The 19,417-nt window shown below is 38.4% G+C and overlaps 3 protein-coding genes and 1 pseudogene across 3 annotated transcripts; all 4 read right to left on the bottom strand.

The window, feature by feature from the left end:
- Window positions 1–2,757: 2,757 nt before the first annotated feature.
- LOC137718755 (J domain-containing protein required for chloroplast accumulation response 1-like) lies at window positions 2,758–6,703 on the bottom strand. The gene is made up of 9 exons (XM_068458292.1): window positions 5,955–6,703; window positions 5,026–5,837; window positions 4,526–4,941; window positions 4,317–4,422; window positions 3,948–4,015; window positions 3,726–3,797; window positions 3,571–3,648; window positions 3,230–3,406; window positions 2,758–3,113 (listed from the first exon to the last, which is right to left on the bottom strand). The coding sequence occupies exons 1-9, from the start codon at window positions 6,428–6,430 to the stop codon at window positions 3,075–3,077; spliced, it is 2,244 nt and encodes a 747-aa protein (XP_068314393.1). The 5' UTR covers window positions 6,431–6,703; the 3' UTR covers window positions 2,758–3,074.
- A 421-nt stretch (window positions 6,704–7,124) lies between these two features.
- Window positions 7,125–9,983, bottom strand: LOC137718310 (arabinosyltransferase RRA3-like). The gene is made up of 2 exons (XM_068457833.1): window positions 9,493–9,983; window positions 7,125–8,504 (listed from the first exon to the last, which is right to left on the bottom strand). The coding sequence occupies exons 1-2, from the start codon at window positions 9,679–9,681 to the stop codon at window positions 7,386–7,388; spliced, it is 1,308 nt and encodes a 435-aa protein (XP_068313934.1). The 5' UTR covers window positions 9,682–9,983; the 3' UTR covers window positions 7,125–7,385.
- A 942-nt stretch (window positions 9,984–10,925) lies between these two features.
- LOC137717639 (probable protein phosphatase 2C 55) lies at window positions 10,926–14,458 on the bottom strand. Its single transcript, XM_068457059.1, has 5 exons — window positions 14,129–14,458; window positions 12,832–13,779; window positions 12,030–12,354; window positions 11,611–11,760; window positions 10,926–11,421 (listed from the first exon to the last, which is right to left on the bottom strand). Exons 2-5 carry the CDS (start codon window positions 13,608–13,610, stop codon window positions 11,125–11,127), a joined length of 1,551 nt encoding a protein of 516 aa, XP_068313160.1. The 5' UTR covers window positions 13,611–13,779; window positions 14,129–14,458; the 3' UTR covers window positions 10,926–11,124.
- A 2,126-nt stretch (window positions 14,459–16,584) lies between these two features.
- On the bottom strand, window positions 16,585–18,957 carry LOC137718740 (cytochrome P450 734A1-like; annotated as a pseudogene).
- Between the last annotated feature and the right edge of the window lie 460 nt (window positions 18,958–19,417).

The following is a 19,417-nucleotide window of genomic DNA, read 5'->3' on the forward strand; positions in this document are numbered from 1 at the left end:
GATAAGCAAAAATTATATAATATACATATATGTATATATATATAAAGAAGTGTTATTGACATTCCAAAAATCACATTCTACACTCCTTATAAGCGTATTTTTCTTTCTAAATATAGAAAGTTTGGAGTGTAGAATGAGAATTTTGGAGTACCAATAACAATTTCCTATATATATATAAATATATATGAAATAAACAACTTAGGATTTATGTTATATTTTTCACTTTTTTACCTGAAGGGAAAATTGGATGTTGAGGAGTGAACATCAACATGTTGGCAATTATTAATTGTTAATTGTCTTTTATTATATTTGCAGCCAAAAAGAGAGACAATTTGGTCAATGTGACTTGTGAGTAATTAGATTCTAGGAAAACCAAAATTAGAATAGAAACAATAACGCAGGACAAACCCATAGATTAAACCATGAATCATGTTTTGTTGTTGAAAGAAGAGTGACAAGTGCTACTAAAAAATCAATTTCAAATGAACATATGTCTGAATAATTAATATTGAAAATTAGGATTGGACACTTGTTCATTTGTTATTAGGTTTCAGCAGCATGTAGTGTTAGACTACGTGTGAATGACAATGAGACAACAAAAAGATTTCTTGAATTACACGTAAACTCATTACGCGAGTTGTGTGGTTGAAGGAATCTGAGATCCTTGATATAATAAGAGTTGTGAAGTTTAATTATTGTGCAACCAATCTAAAGGGAGTACTTATCAAGTATTTACTAAGAGATAAGAATCACGATGGGACTTGAATTTGTTACGAGGATAGAGTTTATCACTACTACTGATAATAGGCCGGTATTTGTGGAACTCTGATAAGATAATTTGGTATATATATACATATTGAAGAAGTTCTTGCTTCCACACTATAAGACTCTCGAGAACTAAACCCTATTTACTAGTAGAGGTCATCGCTGTGTGCTAGAAGTAGAAGACTGATTCACTTGTTCATCAATGGCAGCAACATCAGGTAAGTCGTTTTTGCATATTGCATATAGGGTTATGTATTGAGGTTGTTCGTGGATATAATCCTATCACTACGTTGATTATGTTGATGGCTTGTGTGTGCATATTAAATTCTTACATGTAGTACTTACTGCTCTTCTTTTAACAGCGAAGCATGATTGTTAAATCACATGTGAAATGAGGAAATGTTTTAAGTTTATACTAAACCCCCTGATTAGATATAATCCTTATTTTAAGAAAGCTATTTTTTTCTGGAAAAGAGTAATAACTTTAAATTAACAAGAAATAGTGTAATGATTAGAAAATAAGTCAATTTAAGTTGAAAGTTGAATAATTAAATTTAAAAAATTATTATCTCACCCAAAAAAAGGTTAGGTCTCAACCCCATTAGTTTTGAACATTGATGATAGTCATATTATCCAAATAAACAGACTTAACGAAGATGATCATCAAGAGTGCATTTTTTAGAACTAGAAAGGTTGAGATTGAAAATCCAAATACAAATCATTGCAATAACAAACACTATAATTTTCTCGATAAGAAAAAATAAACACGGTATTTCTGTAACCATCAATTTAGTTACTAATATGTGTTTTCATATAAAAAAAATCACAGATTTGAGCGCAGTCACGATAAGCAGAATAAATATACTTTATGTCTACTGATTTGAAGGCTTCCACGGACATCTTGTGCCGGGTTGGTCTTAGTCTCAACTCAATAAATACACATCACCACTCAGATTCAACAAAAAAAAAAAATATATATATATATATATATATATATATCACCATCAAATATCTAATAATATACAAACCAATAATAATTACCCAATTTTTTAAAATAAACCATAAAATAGGATAGACAGTGACAGCTTAATTATGATTGAAGTGAAATATATATATATATATATATATATATATATATATATATATATATGTCCCACAGGGGTTATTTGAAGTTTGAACAATATTTTTTCGTTTATATTATATCAGCTGCAAATAAGAACAATGCTCCAATTTATAAACGGGTTTGGATTCAAAGACACATGTTTGACACATATTTTGACAAGATAATTTATTTCATAAGGTATTTAAACGATCTAAACTATTTGCATTTTAGCACACTATTTATAGATTATTCATGCTAAAAATTAGATAAATTTAAAATTATTAAAATATTCATTTATAATTTAAAAAAAATAAGCTAATACAAATCTATAAAGAAATAAAAATTAAATATAATATAACAATTCTATAGTTTCAAATTTTAGTAATTCTTGGTAAGGACAATCTACTGTAAAATGGGAACGCTAGAAACGACAACCACGGACATAAAGCTGTCGAGTCGTACAAATAAACACATGGACAGGAGCACAACTTCAAAAGTTTGGACCCCACCGGTCACTCGTGCCATTGTCTTATCCAATTTGGCCTTTTTTGGTAGGTCCCAGTCTACAGTCGTTTTCAATCCAATCGCAGTGGCAAAATGGGAAATTCACTTTAAGTTGTTAACGGGCTACGACATTGGAAAACTAAATGTTAAAGGCCTGGCCCAATTAAGCAATTTCTTTACTTCGGGTTTTGTTTTCTTCATTTATTCAAATGATATATACTCGTTTGCATGTGTTTTTCAAATTACTAAAAGTATTTTTAGATAAAATATATTTTGGTTCCAAAATCACTTAAATTGCTTATTGGAAGAAGCACATAACTGTGCTTCTTCTCTTCCAGAAAGCACTTAAGTGTTTTTTCAAAATTTATTTGTATTTTTACTAAGAATCGGTTCCAAAAACATTTTCACCAAAAATGTTTTTAGTCATTTCAAAAACAATACATACGTCAGTTTAACTATGTACAGTTAGAGAGATTTTTTAATATGACCAGCACACGACGTGGTACACTACGTGTTACTATACAAACGGTGGGATATGTGTGTTAATAAGTTATAACTTAAAAAATAAAATTTCCCACCACTTACATAAAAACACGTGGTGTACCACCCATATTCCCGTCACAATAAAAAATTTCTCGTACAGTTGAATAAACACGGACTCAACCAATCATAATCTGACACGTGGCTTCGAAAACAAACTTTGTCATAGTGAGCCAAGTGAATTGAAATGATCCCAGGCTTCCTGCATTGGCCCAAAACAAGTAAAAAAAAAATTCATCGCGAGCATTAGTTACTGTTTTTATGGTAAAAAATGGAGAAATTAACAAGTGATCGATCGATTCTTAATAAATTACTGACCTGCAAGACATCAAAAACTTTTGCTGCAAGGTATTTGTGATGTGAAGCAGCACCTTTCTGCTGCAGCTTATCCGGGTGTAAACATAGCAGCGCCCTTTGGTACGCTCTTTTCACGGAATTTCCTTCGATTACATCTACAAGAGGTACCGTCTTCCACCCGCTCTCGGGCCAAAGAACCTGCCATGTATCAGTGTAAACCCGCATTAGTTGCTGAGCGGAGTAGTATCGATCTTAGTGACAAAGAAACGGTGAAGTTTATGCCATGAAGATCATGCAAAATCCACGGCCAATTTTGAAGATAGAGCAAACTGGAAGGAAAAAAACAACGAATCAATGCTTACAATTTGCATAGTAGTGAGCAGCGAGCGGATGTTTCCTTCCTTTCCTCTTGACCACTGTCGTATCTTAGCATCAATCGCCTGCAGTTTATGGGACGTTACATTACTGCTTGGGGGAAACTATAACAGCATGCTGTGTTTGTTTGTTATATATTTACCTGGAGTTCTTCATGATTGTTGCCGGGTTGTGGTAGCGGTTCTTTTTCCTCATCTTGAGTTATTTCTTTCATCTGTCAAGTAGAGTACCTCATCAGAAAATTCGTCGTAAATACTGCGCTGAAGGATTAAGTAGAGACTGGACGAAAGAAAACTAAATTCATAGAAAACGAGCGTAATTTATAGACTACAGGAAACAGTTCTTTTATATAAGAATCACACACCTGGAAATTTTCGTGGAAGGACTTATCTGCATCTTCAACGGTAGGATTTGATCCGTTGGAAACTGATCCTGTCAAAGCTCAGAAGTTAATGAATATGTTGTATGCCTTTCATTAGACTATCACTAGATACATGGAAAGGTGAAAAGTTACTAGGCCTGCAGTAAACTGAACTACAAAGAACTGATGTATGATATCTGTTGAGAATGAATCCGACATTGATGGGAGGAGGGACGTTCCATGGGCTTATAAGAGGTTGGGCGACTCCCCATATTGCCATTTGCCAATTGGTTTTAAGTTTGTATACCAGTTCTTCCCCTACTTGAGTGGTTAGCTAAGCCACATTCCTTAAACAAGATTAGGAGAACTAACCGGTACTTGATGCAGGGGTTTCCTGCGTGGGAGCATTATTATGTATATAGGGAGCCGTCTTTGCTTCAATATTTTCTTTCTCTAACTGTTTGAGATCTTCCTTCATCTGGAAAGAGAAGAAAAAAAGAGTTATATTCAGAAAAATGTTGAAGAAAACAAAATCATTTCGCTTTTGGCTATGCGAACTCAAACCATTCTGAATTGATTACCATGACGGGAGCATCAGAAAATGTGTTTTTCACATCGGACTTTTGCAAGTCCTTGTTCATTTTTGTTGCGGTAATACTCGCTTCATTCTCTGCTTTGAAACCACCCTTCTCGTTCATTCTATAGCTCTGACTTCCAAGGTCACTACCATCATATGTGGGTTTACACAAAACTTCTTGGTTGAACATTTTAACAAGGTCCTTCACCTTACCCTTAACTTTGCTTCTCCTGAGATTATCTCCTGAGTTCTTCGGTGAACCTTGGAAACTTGCCTTATTAACTTCAACTTTAGTCGAGGAACTTCTTTTTAAGTGCTGATGTTTTGCAGTCTTATAAGCGCCAACATCTACAGATGATTTTTTGGTGCCTTTAACCACGCTTTCCTTTTTACCACTCGATTTAGTTACCTCATCATTGCCTTCATATGAAAATTCAGGTGTGGTGTCAGCGGTAGTACATGATGACAGTTACCTCGCCAATGACAGTTAAGAATTTAACATACCTTGTTGAAGATCTTCATCAAAAAAGAAAGAACGAACATGATTTAGATCTGGCTTGTGAACTTGCTCCATAAGCACGGGAATTTCTTTCTGCCGGTCTTCAGAAGAAGCTGTTTGAAGTATAGGATGAGGCTCTATATCTTCACTTTTATGGGATGAAATGGTGTTACTGGAAACATCTTCAGCAGTGTCATGAAGGCTGCTGAAGGTTTCTGATTCAGCTACGGGAAGAACCGCTTCCTCAACAAATTGTTGTGGATCTACTTTATCAGGAGTGGTTTCATCAACAAGCAAGTCATTTTCTTGTTTGATTAGTTCCACGGTGGGAGACCTATCATCATCGAGTGGATGCTCATTGGAGGGAAAATCAGTATTAGACGGAGCGGATTTAGGTGATTGCCTCCCCGTACTCTCAGTAGCAACGCATTCATTTGTGCTCGACCCTTCCTCATTTTTAGTTCTTTTCTGCACTCTTGAACCATTCCGCCCCCTAAGTGGCATCACCATTGGCACTCCTTTGCTTGCCCACTTGTAAATCGAGAAATGAAACTGAAACGGACTGCTAGAAGTTTCATTTTCCGAACTCTTTGAATCCTTTTCCAAATTCCCTCCTGTGTCTGCTTTATCAGATGTAGCCAAGCTTGAGGACCCTTCGCCAACAAGAGAAGAATCTCGGTATGAGGAGCTCCGGCGAGTACTGGATCGAATATCATTTCTCGACTTATCATGACTTTGGATTGCTTGGTTCGAAAATCTAGAAAGAGAACTCGAACGAGGCAGCTCCACCAGCCCTTTGCTAAATCCGGCGGGGAGGCTGAGAAATTTTGAAGCAAACAGGGTAATTAACGCATGATTGATTCAATATATAATGAATAAAATTAGCAGCTGCTCAAACATATTGTATTTCTTGTTCCTCAAGTTTCTATGGTACCTGAATTGTGCGGGCAGTGAAGAAGCCGCAGAGGGCTCGGTTTTGTGCAGCAGGGGGTGGGCGGGGCTTTGAACCCGAGAACCTGGCGCCGAAGCAAAAGGGTCCCTCTGAAGCCTCCTTGGACTAGAACTGACAGAGTGATTGCCTTTAAAGATGTCATCAAAGAAGTCATCGCTCTGGGTCCGTCTTCTGTTCACGGACCCTTCCCCAAACACCGGCTTCTCATTCAAACCAGACCAATCATCATCGCCGTCATCATCATCAGCATCCCCTTTCAGTCCGCTGCTCTCGGTAGCTTCGCTGAAGCTGTACCTCATGTCGTTAACAGACCACCGCCTCGGCGGGCCACCAAAAACGTCATGAAAATCAACGTCCGAGTTTTTGGTGGGAGGGTGGGAAGAAGAACCGGAGTTGACGAACGCTTTCTGAGGACTGTAGCCGAGAAGAAGGCTCTCCCGTTGAGAAAATCGCTGCATTTCAATCACCAACCAAGTCCCAATTAACAGTTAATCGAAACAAAACTCACAACCAGAAGACAATTTGAACGAGAAAAAATTGGCGGGCAACTGTTCACGAAACCTTTATGTTTCACTGAAACAGTTGCAGGGGAAGATTTTTTTGATTTGTCGAAATCGGAATCGAAAGGGAGAATTCAGGAGGAGGAGGTGGGGATCGGGTTAGGAATGTTTGCATGGGATTTTGAGGCCACACAAAACAGGAGAAAGTAACGCGGAATTTGGATGGAAGTGTTTCTGGATAAGTGGAAGAGTCCAATAGAGTTGGAGGAAGCTATTGCTTATTGGGCAGTTTGGATTTACGATTTTGTTTTCGTAGGCACCCGAAATCTGTTGACTGCTGTGCATTTTCATGGTGGGCAATTTATCCAAAGATTTCAGAAAATTTTGTAACTAATAAATTTGATACTTTCGGCAATTTGTGACCGTCACACTGCTACATGTAGGACAACTGACTGTAACACCACCGGGCAGTATGACGGTTTCTCCCGGATCATGTGTCATATTACAGACTTTACCCGAGGCAAATGCTCAGGCTGCCCCGTTTCAATAAGGTTGTACGTCAAACACAATATCCATTTCAAAATCCAATCAAGTGAATAAATATGCAGAATTAAAAGACCAAGGATGTCGCAAAGCTGTCGATGACGAAAGATGAGAAACCCTTGGATTATATTTCTTGGTATGATATGGTACAGAACAACGGTCATCTCAGGAGATATCTAGTGAAACTTAAAATGTTACTATCCATATAAATCCAAAATTTGAAAGGAAACACAGGAAAAAGCAAAAAAGAAAGAAGAAATACTTCGAATTGGCCTCAGAAGGTGCAGTCGATGTACCCAAACCAGTGTCAATTGAATTACAGAGCATGTGTACGTAGATTTTAGCCCATCTGGGAGTCTGTTGAACTACGCTACCATTGAGAACCGTCAGGGAAAGGTTCCAGCGCATCTTGCTTGCCGTTGAAGTAGAACTCGACAATTGCCTGCATCCTTGGAAGTTTATCCGGGTGGTAGTTTACATGAAGGATTACTGGTTTCAACTTTTTCAAGTTAGCATCTTTCCTGACCGTCTTGAAGAGGACCTTGCTATTCATAAACAGATAGAAATCCATTGTTCTCTTGGAAGCATGAAGCCCGCTGTACCCCGGATGAGAAGGGAAAAATAGTTCCTCGTTGAATACTGCTTGGTCCCATGCTTTTTGTGGCCTAGAGAGTCGTTCAGCCACACGATCCAGAAGCTCAATTGCAGGAAGCGTAGGTCTTATGTAAAAGAAACCAGAGTTATAAACCCATATCCTCATCGTGTGAGCATAACGAGCCCACCCCATAGAGGGTTCGTCAAACACATCATTAAATCCATAAGCTGTATAGTTATTGTGACCATCAGTCATGGACTCTACATCAGAATCTCGATAAAGATGATTGAACGGGTTTTGCAAATATACTATATCAACATCCGAGAGAAGAACACTATAACCTAGTTGCAGAAACTCCCTCAAGATGCGAAACTTCAACCCTGAGACGGCATGGTTACCTCCCTTCTTCGCAATTGGATCAATACCCTCATCCGAATCTCTCTTGTATACAGGAACGTCATTAGCTTTGCAAAATTCTTCAATTTCATCGTCTAATCCTACTACCAGATAATTGGTTATACCAACTTTCTTGATGCTAGTAAACCATACCTCCAACATGACTTTCACATTTGAATTCGCAAGTGCAACTATAAGCTCTTTTTGAACTGCAACTTCCTCCAAGATCTTTGCCAGCCTCGGATTCACGGATTCATCAGGAACGACTGTCGGGTTAGTTCTCAAGCCCTTGACGGTACCAAAAGGGCCAGCCTTATGTGGTTTACCTAACACAGAAAACTGCTCATGTGCATGATCCTTTCCTTGTTCAGACAGACGTAGCTTTTCAGTTAGTTCCTGCACCTCCTTCTTCAGCTCGTCATTCTTGTCCGACAATGATGCAATATCGGACCTCAACGCGGTAATCCGTTCTGTTGATTCACACTGTGATGAGCTAACCTGCAAGCAAAAATCGCATAGCCAGCCATATGACATCGTTCCACATTTTAAAAAATTATGCTACTTAGCATTATATCGATACTTCTAAAATATACTTCTAAAATACCAAATACAATCTGTGAGGTTAATGCAAACTAAAGATCGATGCTTCTAGAAGGGCTAAAAGTGTTACATGACATCAAAAGCACTTCTAGCAACGTTTTGCCATAAAAAAAAAATCAAAAAAAAAAAAAAAAAAAAGTAAATTGTAGTAATGGCCTCTTAACTTTAACTCAATAATAGCAATAGTTCCTTAACTAAAAATTCATTATCATTGGTCCCTCAACTTTAATCTAACTGAAGAAATGGTCCCTTAATTTTAATCCAATTTGAGCAATGGTCCCTCAAACTTTAATCCAATTGTAGTAATGGTTCTTCCAACGTAACTTATTTTGACAAAATAATGACGAAGCTGACGAAAATGACCTTAGCTACACGTTTTGATGAATTAAGGGACCCCAATTGTAGTAATGGTCCTTCCAACGTAACTTATTTTAACAAAATTCTGATGAAAATAACCACAACTATACATTTTGATGAGTTGAGGGAAGGTAACGAATTTTTAGTTAAGGGATTATTGCTCCAATTTGATTAAAGTTGAGTAACATTGCCATAATTTAGTCAAAAAATTAAAAAAAAAATTATGGATCGCAGAAACGCTTTTTCGAGAAGAGCCCGCCGAAGATGCACTTGGATTTTAATAAAAAAAATTAACCAATTTATAATAAAAGCACTTCTTAACTGCTGGAAGTGCTTTCTGCAATCCCGAACAACACTTCGTAACTGCTTCTGGATTAAATTGATTAGAAACTGAATCGAATTTCTCAGAAAAATGTAAGCTTTACATGTAAGTTCTATAATCACTAAATGAAGCAATCAGATATGTAATTAGCGCTGATTAAAAGCGAAAAGGCAGTGAGTGAGTAAATTAAGGAAGCGAGATCCAAACCTGGAGATCCGATTTCCCGAATCTGCGGTTTTGGATAAGCCTATCGGAGCCCAGGAATCCGTGAGGAAACAAGTAGGCGACGACAAAGCCGAGTAGGATTCCGATGACAATGGCGGTCACGATTCGAGATCCAGGAAACGACTGCGTCTTGTCCCTCATCAACGACCCCTCTCTACGACCTGCCATCATTCCCACCTTCTTCCAATCTCTCTCGAGTCGTTCACAGCCGTTGGCGAGAAAGAGATGAAACAAATCAGTATTCGATTAGTACTCTACCAGTTGCGACGGTGGTGGTTGCGGCGGTTGTGGTGGAGTTGCCAGTTCTCTTTCAAAAATAACAGCGGAGCAGCGGGGTTGCTCTCTCTGGGGGGCTGAGGAGAGAGGGAAAAGATCGAGCTGGCAAAGATTCGGTGCTTTGCATGTACGGAACTAGATAACCATCATTGCTGTCTTTGTTTGCACATCGGCCAAGACTTGGTGTGTTTTTTTTTAGTGTGAAGTTTGTCGTTTTTTGGGTGGACAGTTAATTTAGTTTCAGTTTAACCAGTCCTAGTGGGCCTAACACCGAAAGTCTAGTAAAGAAGGGTTACATCTAAGGAAAAAGGATAGGGATTCTAGAAATTTTGTGATCATAACTGTTCATCATATATCTTACGATAAAAAATTATTTTAAAATTTAAAATTAAATATAAATAATACCTAACGAAAACTAATCACACGATGTACGATGAATGATCATGATCACATAATCTTTAGGATCTCTAAGAAAAGGATCCAACGAGTATCCTTTTTCCACATCTAAGTATAGCATTTCAGTCTAATATTATACTATTATGTGATAAAGGACTGGTAGCACCACAATCCATCTAAATGCGGTCATTTATGGTTCGTGAAACTATAGGGAAGGCAGATTCGGGATAATCCATTCAACCTTCTACTTTTCTTTTCTTTTTTTTTTTTCTTTTCTGAATTTTCGTCTTCCCATAAAACTCCCTCTTGAAACATTTCCAGAGACTAGGCTTATTTCATTTTTTTCACACACAATGCCGTTATTAGGATTGGGTTCTCCAGAATAAACACAAAGGGTGTGGTGAGAATATTGTTGTTGTTTGCGTTTTGGGTTATAAAATTAATTTTTCTTTTTAATTTATTTAAGGACAAACTTGAAAGTTTGATATATAAATTTTTTCAGTTGCATATAGATATAAGAAAGCTAGGTTTAAATAAAATTTTCAGGAATAATATTCATCAGCTTGATAACAATAACAAATGCAAAAAAAAGTTGTAAAAAGATTAGATAATTGAGTAGGTTTCTTTATACCGAATGAGGGTACTTTAGGAACTAAAGTTGGGTGTAAAGAGATTTTGATAGATAAATCAAATAAAAAATGCGGACATAGTAGGTTGGGTGTAAAAATAAATAGTCGAGTAGAAAAGGTAAAAAGATTAGTATTCGTGAATAAAGACAAAAGAAAGAAGAATATAATAAAGTAAAAGTAACGTCATGACAAAAGAAATGCAATGGAATTTTATCCAAGTGAGCAAAAAGGGAGATGAAGGAAAGAGGAAGAAATGTAGCATATACATGAGAGAGAGAGAGAGAGAGAGAGAGAGAGAGTCCAATTGTTTGTGTCATGGATCATTTGAACTGGTCACATATGAAACAACAACAGTTATATCATCAAGCTTGCCGCCATAATAACGGAACCCAGCATCTTGAGCGGCAGTGGAGAAAGGTGTCTGCCGGTCTCGATCCTGTGCTCGTTGGCGTGCCAACGCTGCAATCTTCTGCGCTGTCACCTGAGGCCCTAAGCCAGCTCTTATGGCATGGACCACTACTGCAGTAATCTCGTTGTTGTACAAGTTGTCGAACAGGCCATCAGTTCCGGCAACTATAACATCCCTGGGTGCAACAGGGACTGTAAAAACCTGAATCATACAAAACCATCTTAGCTTTGTTATATGTACGACAATCATTCCAGGACACTTGAAACATTAAATGAAAAATCATGAAATCATGTTCTAAGTGACGTTGTAACTTGCTTCTGCAACAAACTCAATCTATTATGCCATATTTATCAACCAGCATAGAGAAATTTCGGAAACATTGACGCTGACCTGGCCAGAGCTAGGTAGATCACCGCTGTTTCCACTTTCCAGTTGATAGGTAAAGTTAAAATCATGCTGTTGCACAGGGGATCTAAAGACGGTGCACCCATCTCGAACCACTATAAACCCACTATCACCTAAATTAACTGCATGAATACCCTGCAGTGAGATAGCAAACAGTTAATGCAAGTCCCCAAATAGTCCGTATGATAAAATAGCATTATTAGCAGATCCTTGCAATCCAATTAATCTACAAAAACCACTCTTACAAGAAAATAAAACATAAGAGATGAGACTTCCAAAGTTAATTTTACTACGAAGTTCATTATTTCAGCATAAGGCAATTTTAAACAGTGTCACAAGAATGGATATTAGTTCCTTGATACAAGCATTAAACATCCTGCTTAGAACGAAGAGAAGTTCCACACCTGTTCTGTGAGTGCTATGATGCATGCTGTTGAGGAACCCCTGGCTTTCGTGCTCGAGTGAGCTTTCTCCAATACGCGAGCAGGGTCAATGGAACCCTTGGGCTCCTCCTGAACAGCGGCCACAGAATTAGACATCAGTTCTCTGGAGTACAATCCGGAATTAACACCGAGATCTGCCCAGCCACCAACACCATCCGCCACCCCTATTGCTTGTTCATTCGCACAAATGAAGTGAGCATCCTCCCCGCCAGTTTCCTCTTTATCAGGATGGGGCAGGTAGTACGATCCTGAAGTTAGTTTTAGGGACTTTCCATCTGTAATCTTCCTGTAATCATAGCAATGTATGTTTAACAAATGCTGAGACTTATTGCACTACTTAAAGTAAGACAAATTACATCGGACCAAATACTTTTCCACCACAGAATACCTTATATTCCAATAAGTTAGTACATACTTATGTACCAAAACATGCAGGTTATTATTGAACAAAAAAGAATACTAATTGTGACTTGTGAACACATATCAAGGTTTAGTGATTTCTTCTCATCAAATCCAGAAACCTACAAAATATCCTAACTCTATAACTATGCAATTTCTCATCACAGCTAACTTTCCATTAAAATAAAGGAAACCCTAGCCGCAGGATGTATGTTACACAGAGAACTAGAAAAAATGAAATCAGTCGAGATGAGCATTTAAAATATAAAATATGCCTCTCAATTAGATAAGACAACAAAGAAATAACATCTCAGAGACAACTATGACAAAGCATTTGAGATAAAAACTGGTCTCTACAACTTACTCATTAGATGAATCTGCAGAACTTGAAAGTTGCTCCTCAGGAGCAGAACTTGAAACTTGCCCTTCATGAGCAGAACTATCGAAAGACACGTCATGGGCAGTCCTTGTAGATGAGCATGTTGATGAACCATGAAATTCTCTTGACCCTGATCCTTTACTTGGGGAGGAATTACACCATCTCTTTCCAACTTCATACATGAAATACCCATAAATTGCATTAGTGTTGGACTGCCCACTTGTTTTCAAACTCATGCTAGCTGTTTGAAAACAGTCCAAACTTCTTTTGTTGTATAATGTACAGGCACTTTCGGGTACCATTGCATGAAGCCCACGCCTTGAAGTTAAATTATCTGGGCAGCATCCCCCAAATAAAGTTCTAGAACCGCAAGCAGCCATAGGTTTATTCTGAAACTTACTTCTGGTCACAAACTGACTGGGCTCAGAAAGCGCACAATCGATATGATACCCACAAACCTGAATTGAAGGCCCTGACACAGACGGGGTTGAAATAATGCGCGAAATCTCTTCAACAACAGAAATGTTCCTTCTTTTATTAACTAGCTGCAAATCCAACCTCGCAGCAAAAACAATGCCTGGTGAAAACAATGCTTGGAGGTCTGAAATAGTTGAAAACGGTCTCGACTGGAACAACTTGGAATTTCCAAACAACAATTTTCCCTGCCCAATTAACCCATCTACCGATTCCTGAAGCGCTCCTTCCTGCCCAACAATCGATCTCTGCAACGCAGTCCTAATCTTCGACAAGTAAGAAGATGTCATCTTACCCTCTTAAACAAAACAGCTTAGCTTCAACCCCTCTATCGCACATAACACAAAGGCCACCACCGTACGCAAAATTAAATCTCATAACTATATGCATATCTAATCCTACATTAACTAATCACATGATCCCCTATCTCGAACCAATATATCACGATCGTTCAAAATCCTGAGAAACGAACACAAACGGTGCACGTAATCAGCCATCGAAATTTGTATCAGCACAAATTCCGCAGAAAAATCTCCATAATCCACAAGCAATCAGATATATCTCTATATAAACCAGAAAATTGAAAATTAAAGAAAACCGAGTAGCCAGCTAACAATAACGTATCTAATCAGGCAGACGTGAGTTAGGCCAGTTCGCCCGGGCAGCGTACCCGCCCCTCGTAGTTTACAATATAAACCGTATAGCAAAACTCCAGGAAAAATAAAAATTCAAATTCAATCTCCCAAAATAACACAAATCATACTTAAAATAATGGAAAATAGCTGAATCAAAGAAATAGAAATCTCACCGTGCTTAGCCGCGATCGGATTCGAAGCCCCAATCCAGAAAAATAAAAAACTAGATCCCTAATTTCCCCGAGACCCAAAAATCCGACGATCGCCTTCAACGGTTAGAAAAGTTGAGTCCCGGAAAATTCCAATTTCACGGGTTTTATGCTTTAGGGTTTTTTCACTTCAGATGGAGCGTTGAATTTACTGACTGTTTAACCACTGGTTGTACTGGTATTTATGGAACACTACCGGTAGTTTACGATCTCATACGAGGGTGGTTTGGTAATTGTGCTGACAGCTGAACAACTAGATCCGACCGGTACGTGAAGACATTTATCCGAAGTCTTTGGACTCTTTGCCATATTTTCTTGATTTTGTCCAATATAATTGGAGGATAAGCTGGTGGAGCGTTGATGCGAGCGTAACCACATGATTTAGGGCTGGTTTGGTATTGCTGTGCTTTGAAAAAAAAGCTGCTTCTACTGTGCTGTGAGAATAAACAACTGTGAAATAAAGCAGCAGAGTGTTTGGTAAACTTTTTTGTAAAAGTGCTTTTGAAAAAAAAAAAGCAGTATTAGAGTGCTTGGTAAACTTTTATGTAAAACAGATGTGAAAAAAAGCCAGTTTTTCAAAGCTAGGTTTTGCAGCTTCTTGTTTTTGGCTTTTTTTCATCCAAAACTGTGAAAAAAAGCTGAAGCTGAGTGTTTACCAAACACAAAAACAGCTCCCAACTTTTTTTGATAGCAGTTTTTTTCAGAATCACCTCAGTACCAAACCAGGTCTTAGTCTCTGAATTCAAATATTGATCGTCTTCTAATTTTACTATCATACATCAATATCGTATTTGTCGTTAAACTTTATTAAATGTTGTGTTAAGTGTTCTTTTTATGAACTGAGTTCGTATCTTTCCTTCTATAATTGTGATTAGATTACAATAAAAAATTTGTCATTTCAATTTTCAAATGAGAAGATAAACGATAATGATTATATGTGTGTAACATGATGAGAATTGAAGTAGAAGGTAGGTCTTGTTCTGTTAAAAAATGTGGAAGGTAGGTTATAAATTAACCTTTCTACAAATAAAATAAAAAAAGTGGAAGTTAGGTTATGTATAAGTAAATGAGAAAATAAATGAGTGGATTTTGATATAATGTTAAACTATCCAAAAGATTAGGAGTGCACTTTTGTCATTTTATATGCGATTTACCCCGAACTTTTATGATTGGTTAATTCTTCTCTTGAATTTTAGTTTTAGCTGATTACTTCATAAACTTCTACAATTGGGCAATTTCTCCCCGAACTTTAATTTCCCTCTTAAATCCTAAAGTTCAAACAAGAAGTCTATTGAGTGAACTAGTGGAAAAGAAGAAGAAGAAGAGAGAGAGAGAAAAAAAAAAAAAAACAATATGTGTCCACATTAGGGATAAAATTACCTTTTTGCAATTAGAAAAATAAAGTTTTGGGAGAAATTGACCAATTATAAAAGTTTAGAGGGTATTGGCTAAAATTAAAGTTCAAGGGAAATTTGTCAATTATAAAAGTTTAAGGGCATAATTGGTTAAAATGAAAGCTCATGAGAAAAATTGGCATCTCCTCACAAGTTCAGAAAAAAAATCGACAATCACCTCTTTTTAGAGTAACAATAACAACATCCTAATAATTTTTTTTACAATTTGTTGAATAGTAATTCTACTTGAGATGTCACATCCCGCCCCGGAGGGGGACCACTTCCCGGGCCCACTCTACCACCGTAGCACAATATTGTCCGCTTTGGGCTTACCATTCCCTCACGGTTTTGTTTTTGGGAACTCACGAGCAACTTCCCAGTGGGTCACCCATCATGGGATTGTTCTAGCCCCTTTTTCGCTTAACTTCGGAGTTCCTACGGAACCCGAAGCCAGTGAGCTCCCAAAAGGCCTCATGCTAGGTAGGGATGGGAATATACATATAAGGATCACTCCCCTGGGCGATGTGGGATGCCACAATCCACCCCCCTTAGGGGCCGGACGTCCTCGTCGGCACACACGTGACCAGGGTTAGGCTCTGATACCAAATTGTCACATCCCGGTCCGGGGGGACCACTTCCCGGGCCCACTCTACCACCGTAGCACGATATTGTCCGCTTTGGGCTTACCATTCCCTCACGGTTTTGTTTTTGGGAACTCACGAGCAACTTCCCAGTGGGTCACCCATCATGGGATTGCTCTAGCCCCTTTCTCGCTTAACTTCGGAGTTCCTACGGAACCCGAAGCCAGTGAGCTCCCAAAAGGCCTCGTGCTAGGTAGGGATGAGAATATACATATAAGGATCACTCCCCTAGGCGATGTGGGATGTCACATGAGAGACACACAAAATTGCTCAACAAACACAACCATCAAATTATAATGCGTACCTATTTAATATGTTTATGAATTTTTTTTCCTGATAAAACGTAAGTAAAATGCGTTTGACCAAATATGTTTGTTTCACCAAAAAAAAAAAGTGACAAATGAGGGCAAATTGACGCATTTTAAATGCGACTCATAACCACGGTAAAAATCAAGAAGCCAAATGGAAAGAACATCATAAGTTATTGATGGGCAAGTACTCTGAAGGACAGAAACCCTAATTTGAAATTGCATGCCAAGCTTTTATTGTATAAATAAATCAACAAAAAAGAAAAAAAAAATCCACACAAATTTCTTTGTCGGAAAACCACCAAAATTTTCAATTTTAAATCTTCGTGAAGAGGATCTGAGCGCCGTACTGGGGTTGTAAAGTTAAAAACAGCATGGGGGCATGAACATATGTTGGTGACACCGTGAAAGAATAGCGCCGGATGATGAGTGCTAACGCTAGTTTTGCTTCAACCACAGCCGAAGTTTGACCTACGCAGATTCGAGGCCCCAGGCCAAATGGGATGAACGAGGCTGAACGCCTTCGAGATTCCAAAAACCTCGATGGATTGAATTCGTGAGCATCTTTTCCCCATATCTCAGTGTCGTGATGGACAGCGATCAACGGCAAATAAAGCTGTGCATCAGCAGGAATTTCCAGGCTCCCGAGCTTTACCTTCTTTGTTGTTTCCCTCATAAGCATCGCGGCTGGAGAGTATAGCCTGAGCGTTTCATTAACGATTATAGTTACCTGTTCAAAAAGTGACAGAAAATAAACAAAATGCGAGGATCAAGCAACTTGTTTCTGTAATTTAAGTACTACTTTTATCCAAAGCGTAGTACATCAGTGATACAAATAAACGGGAATGGATTTCGTTATGTTGGCGAAATAAATAGACCGAGCTTACATTTTTGAGTTCATTCAAATTCTCTGCAACCGGGAGCTGGAGACAATAGCCTTGCTTTGCCATTCCGGATGCTGTGCCAAAAGTAGTAGTGCCCAAGTCAAAAGATTAGCTGTTGTTTCTTTTCCCGCAAAGTAGAAGGTCTTGCATTCATCTATAACTTCCTGTATCCCTAGCTTTTCCTCTTCACCATCCGGATTCTTGTATGGCGTCATTAGCAGACTAAGCAGATTTCTCGAATCTCCCTTCTTTTTGCCATTTTTCGCAATCAACGTCCGTATGGATTCACTACTTTCCTTATCTAATCTCCACCTTTCTCTGTTACTCTTGGTAGGCAAAAACCTGCATGCCAAGAAAACCAATCAAGAGAACCGCCTTGTTTAACTAAGAATATCTCAGTAATTAGCGCGTATATAAACGACAACAAACGAGGGTAACGAAGGATTAGGAGAACATATATATACGAACAAGGTTTAAATTACTCCACCTGAATCCAGGAATGTAGATGCTCCTTGCTGCCTTAATGTAAAGATGCATTTGTTGTTCTTGCAAGTCGAAAACATGTTTTCCCTCCTCGAAACTGCTTCCAAAAGCCGTCCTCGATATGACTTCCCCTAAGAGCTCATGAAGTTCTTTGTGCACATCCAACTCAAACTCTTCCCTCCCTCCTCTTACGTCCTCCCATTTCTCCAACATCTTCATCGTACTTTCCACAATCCCGGGAACCCAACTCTGTTGTATTAAAACCAGTAACAAATCAATTTTCTAGCCATTTAGTGCTTAACTAACTCGGGGTTCCGTTTGTAATGCGAAACCTTTTTGTTTCACAATTACGCTACTAATTTACCGGATATAATATGGACGGACAAAATAGTTGATACGCTACTATGAACCTTAAACATAATGTTCAGTAATAAATATGGATATATTGTATTAAATTGATAACGCTAGATGACAGTGCAAGAACGGAGTTCTCACCTTGACACGATCCATTCTAAAGGCCTGGTTCACGATCCTTCTGTGAAAAGCCCATTTATCGCCCTCGAGGTCGACGAGCCCCCAGTCACCAAGCAAAAACTTAGTCAGAGGTGTAGACGGTACCTTTCTAAACGACCCACCCGAATTTAAAAGGACTTCCTTGATCATATCCGGGTCGGATATTGCCACTCGGGGCCTCAACCCGAACCAGTAGACGAAATTCTTCCCGTACATCAAAGACCACCGGTGGTAAAATGGGGTAACGCGTCGAACAATGTCGTGGTCGAAAGGGAGCGGCTTGGAGAGAACTTCGGCGAACATACGGCGGATCTCGGCCGAGTTTCCGACGACCGGACGGTAGGCGGGGCCGCGCAGGCCTTGCTTTTGGAAATAGGTTTGTGTCCTCAGTGGTACCCATATAGTTGAGTACACAAATTTGAAGATGAGGATAAGAAGAGGGAAAGTCAGAAGAAGAAGAAAATGCATCACGAAAGCTTTTCTGGGTTTGTACAAACGCTGCTTCCCACAAAAGCACTGCTGCTGACAGCAGAAGCTGCTTTTTGGCCTGAACAAGTGAAGCTGCAAAAGAGTAGTTGGTGGTTCTTATAGAGAGAGAGTTGAGCGGTTGTGTCGATTTTTATGTTTCAAAAAGAAAAGTCTTTAGGGAATCTAAGACAGGTTTTTGAAAAGTCATCCGCGATTATTCAAATGGAACCGGATCCCTCTAGATTCAATAAAATTGAGCTTGCTGAGCAGACGATCCGGACAGTTGAAATTTGATTCAACGGCTACAAACAAGGACTCTCTAAAAGTTATAATAATTGTAGCCGTTAAATCAAATTTAAACGGTTCGAATCGCTTGTTTAGCAGACTCAGTATATATGGATCCGGTTCCTATTCAAATGACGTTCTATAGTTTATTTTTCAATGTTTAATTCGATTAGAAGACTAGGAAAAAAATTGCCTACAAAAACTAAGACAGGTTTTTGAAAAGTCATCGGGGATTATTCAAATGATGTTCTAAAGTTTATTTTTCAATGTTTAAATT

Source organism: Pyrus communis, chromosome 15 (assembly GCF_963583255.1).
Source record: "Pyrus communis chromosome 15, drPyrComm1.1, whole genome shotgun sequence".
NCBI lineage: Eukaryota > Viridiplantae > Streptophyta > Magnoliopsida > Rosales > Rosaceae > Pyrus > Pyrus communis.